The sequence below is a fragment of the Achroia grisella genome, unplaced genomic scaffold (genome assembly GCF_030625045.1).
Source record: "Achroia grisella isolate CSIRO2021 unplaced genomic scaffold, CSIRO_AGI_Agris_v1 utg501, whole genome shotgun sequence".
Classification (NCBI taxonomy): domain Eukaryota; kingdom Metazoa; phylum Arthropoda; class Insecta; order Lepidoptera; family Pyralidae; genus Achroia; species Achroia grisella.
The window spans coordinates 1,336,176-1,348,776 of record NW_026712897.1 but is presented as its reverse complement, the minus strand read 5'-3'; the positions used below and the strand labels follow the sequence as shown (position 1 = coordinate 1,348,776).

Here is a 12,601-nt window from a genome sequence, read left to right as displayed (position 1 = left end):
TATTTCACGCTGCATTGTACACCGTGAAAGTTTGTACCCGTATTTCTTTTTTATAGTAATATTTGATGTATAAGGCAATAAAGTTTTTTGTAATATTGTTTGACGCGTAAAAAATACGCGTTACTATAAATTATTTCATTAAATATAAAATACTTTAATAGATTTATACTAAACTCAATATATTATATCCTATATATTACCAACCCCGGCTTCACACGGGTGTACATGTATTGTATAAACCTTCTTCTTGAACACTCTATCTATTAAAAAAAACGCTTCAAAATTCGCGTAGTTTTTTAAGCATACATAGGGACGGACATCCGGAGAAAACGACTTTGTTTTATGCTATGTAATAATGATTTATAAAGTATTAGTATTTTTACTTGCAATGAAATTATAAGTGTGGTTCGGTTAGTACTGAGATTTATAATTTATTTCCAGACTGTCAAAACGAGTGTCATATTTTGATTGCATATATATGATATGTATGTATTTGCATGTTAATTTAGCTATACCGGGTTTCGGGTAATGATATTTATTGAATAAATTATGTTTATTTTATTTATTAAAACTTCTTTGTATACTATGTATATTAAATAAAATGTTCAGGTTAATATATAAGAAACGTGGTTTTCTATTAGCCAAATATTCTCAAAATTGGTTTAGTAGATCCAAGATTGCTAACAAACTCACAAACTTTACCTCTTTATAATATTAGTATATATTAATATAATAGAAATATACTTTCACGTATTGTCTACAATTCAGACAATTTTAAATTCATCGTCTTTTAAGAATACTAAAATTTATTTATAATGTAACAAGCAGAACTCTCTGAAATGTTTTATATTAATGACCACAACTATTACACTAAGTCATTTTATTTTTTAAGCAAGCTAACAAGAATCATTACTGTCTGTACATATAAATCTATAAATCATCCTCAAGAAGCCTATTATTTCACGATTTCTATTGATATTTAAATTATATAGAGCCCGAATGAACTATATTATAAATTTATACTATTATAATTACTATGACTAGTCTTTGTACTATTTACAATGAAATTTAACATTTTCTCTCTTAATGCATAATTGTTCAATTTAAATAGCTACAATTTATTATAATACAGGCATGGAAATTGGGTATTTTTATTATTAGTTACATAAACTGTAAATATTATTTTATCGAATAGATTTAAAAAAATATACCTTTCAACATATATTAATGACCGTAACAAAGATCGTAACAGAACCAATCCGCTGTAATTAACGATATGACAACTTTGACTGATGTGGATTTATTCTTAGATTGTGGTATATGCTATAGAAATCATAACAAAATTGACCGTTCTTTGTTACGTAAGGTCATATAGCTTCACAAACATGATACTGCGTGCGAGAACCCTTAGAAACCGAAGAGGTACACCAGGTGCCCGACCTTTCAATGTTATATGAGATTTAAGTAGGAATTTAGTAAGGTTTCTAATATATATACTTTTATATACAGATATAACCTTTTGTATATAATATACCATATGATGCTACTACTACAAATTGTCATAGAGTCAATGTAAATTGTGTACTAACTCACAATTACAGCTAAAATACATTCCTAAATTCGATTAGGTCATTTAGTATTTAGAATTCCATTTGATATTCAAATCTGGAACTTCCGCCATATTTAAATATTTAAATTCAGAAGATTTCCTTTTCATATTGAAACTTCATTTACTTTATCTGAGATATTAATATTTATTATCAATTAATTCAGAAATCTCAGTACTTACGTACCGGTATCTATGCGAGTGAGATGTTTCAATTCAGACCAAAAGTATTACTTTTGTGAGGTAATGAAACAAAATCATAGAGTATAATTATTTTCATTAATTTAAGAAATCTCCATAGTTACAAACGTTGACAAGGACATATTTTAACTCTTTCCATAATGAGCAGTGTACTGTGGATTAAGAGCTTTCACTTTGTACATATATATCTGTGGTGTTACAAAATATATATATTTACCAAAAGGGCTCACAGCGAAAGAAAAGTAACAACAACTAGTCAAAAGTGACATATACAAAACAAATATCAAAAATACAAAGTTTATAAAAAGATTGGTAGACAAGCTGCCAGCAATAATCATACTCATAAAATGATATGTTTGTACCGTGCGAGTAATCGTACCCGCGATCATCGAAAGTAAATCGGCGTGCTTAACCGCTACACCACCGAGAGTATAAAGAATTGTTTCACGTACGACGGTAACAAGTATTTAATCTGTCTAATATTAAATTGTACCTGCGAGTATTATACATATTAATAAACAATTATTTTATAAGCGGTGTGCGTGGTGTGCGGGATTTCCAAATCACGTGGAAAGATTTATTGTTCTGAGGGATTTTCCTGTCCCATACAGTTGCCATATCATGGTCCAATTTTAAGTAATTTTATGGTTCAATAAAATATTTTCTTAGACGACTTTAGAATTATAAATACTCATAATTTAGGTATGACAATATTGTTATTTATTGGCAATACCTGTACGTATAAAGTTATTAATTATATGTTTAAAATTAATTCAATAAAGTTTCAATTATCTGTCAATATACTAGAAAGTAGTTATTGAAAAAGAATTGGCAAGAAAGTCGACAGCACGATAAATATCTTTACAGAAATAAAAAGGAGAAGAGTGGTAATTTTTTTAAGAATAAAGAAATGTGATTATTGTATATGGGGCCCTCCCCGGAGGGGTGTCACTATTAATATTGTATACAGAATACAAAAATTTTTAGACTATCGTCTCAATCATAAAGTCAAAAGTCAATCAGCCAATTCTCATCCTATAATCTTCCACAATAACAAAATGTATATACGTATGTTATACAATGACATATTGTTATGCAAAGTCTTCCATGACGACCGTTAATTATTGCGATAATCTAAAAACTACTGAACGTATTTTCAAGCAAATTTTTCTATCAACAGACTGATAGGGAAAGGTAGGGTAGGTTATATAATTTATTAATATTATGTTCAAATTATTTGAAATACTCTTCAGAAGGCCGGACGAGATGCTACTTAGTATATACAAAAACATATCTATACATATAAATTAGATTGAAGTGTCTGTTTGTAATATTGAAATAACCGTTTTTTACTACATGCATATGAATATAAATACGGTACATACACCAAACTAATATTTTTTATAATTTTTGTCTATTTGGTCCGGCTAATCTCTGAAAGGGCTGGACCGATTTTGATGGTACTTTTTTTGGCAGGTAGATGATGCAATAAGGAATAACTTGAGCTACTTTTATTTTATAAAAAGTCTATTATTTATAAAAAATTAAGTTAAATTCCACGCGGACGAATACGCGGGAACAGCTAGTTTTAAATAAAAAAAACGTCAATAATTATGCATGATATTTTAAATTTAATCAACTAACGCGATTCACTTCTGTCCTTCAAATCCCATTAAAATTAAAACCAACTGTTTTGTACGCGGTACATAATTATATTTATTTTATTACGACACGACACGAAACGTCCAAGGCTAGGCACTATGCATATTTGTTCCATTTGTGTTATATCTCATTTGATGAGCGGCATGAAATTCTATAAATTTTAGAATTTAAATATATTAGCTGTTCTGAAAAAAAATCAACCTATAAACTGCTGATTTTAAACGCGCACGTGACACCCCTGGTGTTTCAGGCGGCCATAGGCTACGGTAACCATTTACTTTCAGATGGGCCGTATGCTTGTTTGCCATCATAGTATAAAAAAAAATGAGAGAGAGTGAAACAATTACTACTAGCATTGCTTTGCTATATATCTGAGAAATATTTGTCACAAATAGTTGTTTATTATACCTCATAATTATCGATGCCATTAACTAAACTTCCAGGATTTTATTTAGGAGTATTTTTTTTAATAATCTGTTCTCTACGACATATTATGTATAACGACATAATAAAAAGTTTTACGGTAATACGAATACTCATATGTATATATTTTAATACAAAACATTACAATGATTTCTAGTTTGGTCGAAGAGTCCAAATTAAAAACTTTTAAAATTTATACAGTAACTATTTTTTTTTTATTTTATTAGCATGATAACAACTATATTTTGTTTCTTATAAAACAAACCGATATTCATTTTTTGGCGAAGATAAGGATCGCGAAACGTAACATACAAAAAATATACCAAAATTGAGAAACTCTTCTTCTTTAACATAAATTGAAAATAGAACGTATTTTACGGATATCCTAAAACTTGTTACAATATCGTTATTGACATTATATATTATTTCATGTGACAAAGAAAAATATATTATTGTATATTTTAAAACTTAACAAAATTCTTATTTTTCCAGAACGACTGCTTATATGCTTAGATTTTTGTAATTGACAGCATAACTTTCATGTTAGTATCGTACTAATTTCATACGACAATCTTTATAGAACAAAATAACCTTATTATAATTCCAAATCAACATGTAAATTTTTTATATTATTTAAAAGTAGCAGCTAAATAACATAACACCTAACCTTTACGCGCATCACGCGCGTAAAAAACTTTCATCGTGTTAAAGGATAAAATATGTCACTCTAACATAAATGGCATGAAAAATAAAACATTACTAACCTGCAATATTAATGCTGCCAAGCAAAAGTGTCCAAAGTGAGAGCACCCGCGTCGGACTGGCCCGCGAACACTCCATTTTATTTCCCAACAAACCAGTCACAAAATAAAATATTCTGAACACTTCACAAAATCTCCAAGATTACATTTCCACTGGAATCGTTGTTTATTCATCTTAAACTCCCCAGTCGTTCTGAAACAACGGAAAAGTCAAATTGAAAATTTGTTAATTTTTTTTTCCCTTATTGCTCTTTGTTAATTACGCAGTTTACAGAAACTTCGTGTTGGGACAGGGTTTGTTTAAATTAAGTCTATGATGGATGGTGAATTAATTATTTACTGAAAGGAAATTTACGGAAATGGATCCACAAAAATTATATTTTATTTCAACAATGCGATACACACAATAGCCTTTTACTTATAAAATCATGATGATAACATTGCCTATGTTAATGGTATGCCTTAGTGAGTACCAGTACATCATGAACGAAGAACGATGCAATCTGACCATTAACCTATAGCCTATACCAAAACAATATCGTCCTCTGAGGAGAAAACGTGCCAAGCCGTAGGACGATAAATGGCGTGTTATGCTGTAGTAATATGAAGTATTATATTTTAATACTTACTCATATGAGTAAATTATGTTCCTCGAATTACAGTTAATTTGGCAGTCATATATAAAATCAACTACTAATCTCAGTAGTAAGCTCGTTATGAATACAAGTACCCAAAGTTTATGCTCTAATTCGGTGAATATTGTTGACTAAACTGAACTATGTACCACTAAAGTTCGTACCTATACACGACGACTGCAGTGATTTCCCAAATATTTTTTCAATAGATATTATTATTATCTATATATATATACGAATATTTTATAACGTTTTGTTTAAAATACACATACATACATATATATTATATATTATTCATTTATCTCTGCTTAGAATTTCATTACTGAAATAAAACTGACTCAAAATACGCTAGATGAGAATTTGAAATCAACAACAAAATAACTGAAGCGCAACAAGGCTACTTTTGGCTAAAGAATAAAACATAAGAAGTCCAGATCTAGTCCAAAGAAGTAGAGGAACGATAATTGTGATATAGAAAGTCCTATCTAATTATATATTTAATTCTGATTTTTATTAATTGTTTATATTAATTCTACATACTAATCAAATACCTATTAACTTATATCTCCAAATGTTATGATCAGTAAATGATTTAGTAATTATGTCAGCCACATAATAATGAGTTCAAATGTAACAAATCCACTTGTTTATTTTTATTCTAAAGTTGCTATGCCCATCTCCTAGTATCATCATGTGACAATATCCATATTACTTTAAATATTAATACATTCCAATCGAAGTTAGAAATGTCATTGTGTTCTAGATTTCAAATCAATAATTTGGAAAGTATAAATTCAAGCCTAAAATATAGTAGGTATATATATATTCTATATATTCACAACGATACTTTAAATAACAATGAGTATAAACTTTGTTACCAAAAACAATATTTATATACTAATATATAATACATAATTCACTTTTCTTTTAGACCTTACAACATTGGCGAACAGATTACATGTGACACAAAAACCTTGCGCGCAATAGAAGACAGCGCAGCATCACGACCCTCGGGTCAACAGATAAACCATACGACCATCAATCTTCATATTTTCGCACCAATGTCTGACAACGGCAATCCGTCTTACTAAATTGCTGCTGTATACCATTTCTTACAAATACGATTTGCTATTGAAGTTTTATCAATAACTGAAAAATGTCGCGGAATTGGAACAGAGCCAAAACTGTAATGCGTTTTTAATAATATTCCAGTATGAGATGCACTGCTGAGTTTCATTATAGTCTATTTATGATATCATCTGTTTTTTATTCAGCTTTTAATATTATTCTGGGAATAATTTGATAGTATTTTAGGTATTACTATTATAAAGATAATAGTGAATATCGACGAATACCCATTGTTAATCAAGCATAGCATGGAAGACGGCTGGACTACGAAAAAGGCCTTACTAAGTCCCTTTGTTCCACTCTACACCTTTCACCTACATATCCAGTTGTTTACAGAAACGTGTGCAGCTATAAATTTACAGTAGAATAGTTTTATGTTGCAAACTATTTATTAATTTATTTATAAACTCATTATTGCACCAATAGAATTAATACATAAGAATTATACAGAAAAGAGATAATGGAACTACAAAAGGCGGTCTTATCGCAAGAAGCAATCTCTTCCAGACAACCTTTAGATAGAGAAAATACAACAAAAGTGGTAGGTGGCCCATAAATAGAATGGAAGAATATATATAAAGGTAATAGGGATAGGATATAATAAATATTAGAAAATAACACACATTATATATATAAATATACTATACGTACGTACATTCATGACATGCACGTACATATATACATAGTATACATATAGTATACTATGTACATACAGTATATAAACTATGGCACATGTTATCTTGTCTGTCTTCTGTCCGATGCAGAATTTAACAGATGCCAATCAAAATCTAGTTTCAGCGGCTAACTTCTGGGCTGTACAGGTATAATTGATTTGTCTCGTCATTGTCTGGCTGAGAATAGTGATATTTAGTATTGTTTATTCTTAGATATTGCTTCTGGTTAATATAACATTCAGTTATGAAATAACGTAAATAACTGCAGTTAAGAAATGTTTATAATTTATGACAATTTGCATATACTAGTAATGTATGTCGTGAATTGCCTATTTTTTTAGTTGTCAACATTGTAAATTTCAATCAAATAACAAAAAATAAGTGAGTAAAATTTTACTAGGTACATATATATATAATATTGCACAAAAATATACAAGGTTATACAAGTTGCAGCAGCGCACAAGTAAATTTTCACTTTAAATTGTTCTTTTCTAAGATATTTATAAAGATTCATCAGATCATAGTACATAAAAAATACAGAAGTTAAATACCACTATTTTAAAGACGGTAAATATTTAAACAAGAATAATCAGTCTACTAGTATTGGCGAAATAATGATGTATGTAATTTGTATATACAAATAAAAAATACAGAAAAAATTAAAAGCCACTATTTTCAAGACAATATAAAAAAATGTGGAATAGAATAAAACTTGTTTGTACATGAAAACAACCTCACAAAGAGGAATTTCTTTAGAACATGCAATCGTAAGTTAATTTTATTTGTAGAAGTTTTCTATTAAGCATATAATTAGATGCATTGTTAGCATGCTTACTACTCTAGTATTTATCCGTCTATACTAATAATATAAATGCGAAAATTTGCCTGTCTGTTTGTTACTTCTTACAACTAAACTGATGTTAATGAAATTAGCTATTAAGATGTATCACGAAGATGTACCTGCTTTATTTTTATCTAAAACAATAAACACAAAGGAACTGAAATAAGGCATGAAAGGTTATACACATGAAATCGCTGGCAATAGGTAGTAATTTATAAATGTAAAAGAGAGATTGTTTGTTTATTTGTTGTTTGGCTTAACGCCTCAATCAATTCTTAGTATGTTTGGTATAGTTAATGATGGAAATTCGACAATAATTAATACATGTAAATTATAAATTTGTACATTATTGAAGTTCCATTGTCCAAAACTATACATCTATGTGTATGTGTCAAATTCATTGTAGTGTGTACAATGTTTTTTTAATAATTTAATATATTTTTAAAATGTATTAGCATTCTGCACTCCTTCTCTATATAAATTATAAGTGTGCGAAATTCCATACTTATCCATCAGGAGAATTTTCGTAAAAAGTTTTTGCTTAACGTATTAATATTATGATATTTTATTTCACTTATTAACGAGAGTGTAGTGGCTTAATGAATTACTACCCTAAAGGTCATGAGATCGAAACTGGTAGACACATGAAAAAAAATCATCTGACCAGATGATTTCTGTTATGGAAACAACCGAAATTAATGTAAGAGATGGTAATGGGCTCGCCCACTTGTTGGATTCGAATATAGCCAATGAAATGTGGGCACGTCAAGTGTTGTGTTCATTGCCATATCGACAGTTAACAATAGTTCTAAATACCCAACTGTTATTTAAAATATTACATCTATACATATAAATTAAATTGAAGTGTCTATTTGTAATATTGAAATAACTGTCTTTACTACATGCATATGAATATAAACACGGTATATAAACAAAAAAATATCATTTTTTAAAATTTTTGTCTGTCTGTTTGTTCCGGCTAATCTCTGAAATGGCTGGACCGATTTTGACGGGACTTTTACTGGTAGGTAGCTGATGTAATAAGGAGTAACTTATGCTACTGTAACTCGCAATAAAATAAAAATCGCATAGCTAGCAATGTATCACGTCAGGTTGACCTCCACACGGTTCCTCCCCAGGAAATCAATACGATAAATTCTTCGTGATTTTTTTTACGATGGGCTCACTGATCTGATTTATGCTCATCTTATCATCCTCCACTGATGCCCGTAGGTGATACTCTATTTCATTATCATTAATTAAAAAACAAAGGTGTATTTAATGTCATAATCGCCTCTAAGAAGTATTAAGCAACAATTTTTCAGATCGATGTATTAACATGTTGCAATTACACAGATGATGTTTAGGGTAAAAGCTTGTAAAGTCATAATTCATGAGTCAATATCTAGACTATAGTATACATCATCAATCTTCATATTTTCCTAAGCAATGTCTGACAAGAACCATTCCTCTTACTAAATTGCCACTGTATACCGATTTCTTAGGAACACGACTGAGTTTTGAAAGTTTCTCAATGGCTAAAAGTCATTTGAAACTGTCGTGAAATTGAACTGGGTCCAATATTTATGTTGCTAGTTCTTTTTCCACTATTGAGTCATGTATATAGTAGTATGAAATCGTATTTCAGTCGAACGTCAGTTTAATCGATTATTTATAAGGACTACGCTGTTATAACACAAAGCATAGTTTAGTGATTTGCGCCTTTGAATTACACACCAAATATCGCAAGTTCGAACATTACAAGCAAAAATTTGTATGTGTTGATTTATATATTGCAGAATTAGGAAGTGGAATAATGATCCCGTAACTAATAGTTCGAACCACGTTCGAATCTTGCAAACAAACAAAAAATTGATTTACATATCGAACAATTCAATGTGTATTCATATCATCTTTATATCGTGGTGACCTTCACGCGGTCTTCCTGAGGAAATAAATGACATTAATTTCTGATCAATTCGCCGCGATGATCTCACAGGCCTGGTTTCATATTCACTCTACGATCATCCACTAAAACACTATTTCGTTACCAAGCATAAAAACACCCTCCGGTGATGTTGACACTATTATATGACGTAATAAACTAAAATTCATTATAGAGATGGCGAAAAATCCTAAATATCGTACAGACCAGTAACAAAATTTATAAAAATTGATCTTAACAACATTCTTTATAATAATTTCTTCCGGGTAGGTACTAACTTCTGTTTTTATAACGAAACGTTTTTATTGTTTTCACTGTATATTTTTAATTAGAAATTGTAGCTCTAGAGTACATAATCGTATATTAAATAAGTATATGTTTATAGTACCTATAACGACTATGGCACAAATTAGAATCGAAAGCGAAATAAACATTTTTTTTTATTTATTTTATAAAATCTAGTTTATTAAGTTTCAACGAGTCTAGTCTCGATACAACTTTTTAAAGCTTTTTGCCATACTATGTATATAATTATAAAGAAATACTACCTTTTTACTGCACAATTTTTATAAATATATTTAGTTGTATATGTAATATATAAAAAAGAAACTTATGATAAATATTTTATTATATCCAATCGTCAATTCAATAGTTCGATAGAAGAGATATTATGTTATTATAAAATAGTAAATTAATTCTAAATTCACTTTTTAATTTTTAACAGCAATTAAGAAACTTTATCGCATAATGCTTTCCGCAGTTTTCTCATAAATTACGCCGCGGTATTAAGGCGATGTTAAAAATTCAAGAAAAAGCGCCGTTTCCCAACTGTTTCCTCCGGGGTACACTTAACGAGGCTATAGCAGTGTGGTGTGATGAAAATACTTAATGACTTCGAGGTAGTAACAACTGATAACATTTTAACATACATACTAATATTACAAATTCGAAAGTATGTCAATCTATCTGTTGCCACGCCTTAACAGCTGACTTAAATTTGATATGAGGCCGGATTGTATCACGAAGACGTATATAGGGTATCTTTAATCTCAAAAAAGCAGACAAAGTCACAGGTAACATTATGTATTTATGGTATTATATATGAATAAGACCGTGAAATTAATTCTCACTCTTGATCGATATCAGTTTATCACCTGTAACGTACCAGTATATTTGGCTCTGTTGATTTGAAATATTAGATATTTGTTTTAAAACAGCTTTGTCTACTACACTACAATAAATGTTAAACATACTCCAGTATTTTTGGGAACACTTAAACCCGTTGTCTTGTATTGGATTCTTATATTGAAAATTAAACATGAGTATAGATCTTCCTAGTATTTATTTGTTTGTTATAAAGATGTCGAATATAAAAAAGTTATAACTGTATACAAAAAGTATAGTATCAGCGATATTTTATAGAAATTAACAGTAAAATAACGTTATTTTTGTAAGTTGAATATTAAATAAATGCGAAAGAAGATTGTAAGGAAAAAAATTGTTGTACATTATAATAATTCATTTCTTTTCTCAAAGAAATTATTCAAGTTTCATTGTCTCAGCATTATTGAATAGTGCAAGTGCAGAAGCGCATCCAAGTTCCGTACCCAACTGCATTTCAAAGACAAATAATTGCAGCAGAATTTCTGAAGGGAATACGAAATTTAATGCACGCTCTGCAAAAATATCGAATGCGAGAGATTTTGTCATAATGAAAATTCTAAAATAACTCCTCAATATTGAAATATACGCTATAAATTTTTTCGCCAATATTTTTTTATTTAGTAAAATGTGCTAATATCTTCATTCAATATCTATTTTAAAATGTATTTTAAAATATATATTGAATGAAGGAAGATTTAAAATATATATAGAAAAACCTTGTAAAATTTTGTTGTGTCACAGGACAGCATCATACTTTCGAATATAACGAGTACAGTAAGATGTTTCATTATGGTACTGTCATTATTATTTTATCTGTGACAATCACGATACCGTAGCATGTTCCTCATCAATAAAATTTATCTCAACAGCGTACCTGCATAAAAATACATTGACGCGAAACCTTTTTCCTTTCAGATAACACGCTTTCTCTCCGGATTATCTGCAAGTAGAATCTCTTTATGGGTGACGACTATCTATGCATTTAATCCACTTTCTCTTTTTATCTCGAGCCAAGGAAAAAGGGCAAAAAAAAAAGGTTTGCGTCCTTTGTTCGCGACCCCTGATAACAGTGGCCTTTTGTCTTAACGTTTATTAAACAAAAATACACCTGTTCAGTCGTCAGTAGCAATTGCGGAGATTTCATTAAATTCAATGGCGGGTACAGTAATTGAAGTTTTTCGCTTTCATTTTACCTTCATTGCTATTATTCAGTTTAAATTCGTTAAATATCTAAGTTTGAGTTCAAAGGCAGCTTTCGCCGCGTGATTTTCAACTGACAATAAAATAATAAGTAGAGATTACAAATTCGACTTCAACTTGTGTATTTTACTGTTTTCAGTTTTTTAGTTTGACTTGTTTCCTTGTTTGCAGATATTTCAATAATTCTAGTTAACTATTTTATTATATTTAAAAATATATTTCTAATGATTTCGTGTTATTTGATATTTCAATTTAATAAAGTAAAATTACATTTTTTTAAGAGCATTCAAGTATCTTCACTGTTGTTCTTGTGCTAAGATAGATTTCCAAACTTGATAAATTTTCGAAATGATAAATAGAT

General features: G+C 29.4%; 1 protein-coding gene across 1 annotated transcript in view; it reads right to left on the bottom strand.

The window, feature by feature from the left end:
• Positions 1–4,732, bottom strand: part of LOC131846134 (synaptogenesis protein syg-2-like) — a 112,157-nt gene extending 107,425 nt beyond the window's left edge. The window contains exon 1 of the mRNA XM_059195362.1: positions 4,657–4,732. Within this exon, the coding sequence (XP_059051345.1) occupies positions 4,657–4,732 (76 nt within the window). The remainder of the gene's footprint in view (positions 1–4,656) is intronic.
• Positions 4,733–12,601: the final 7,869 nt, after the last annotated feature.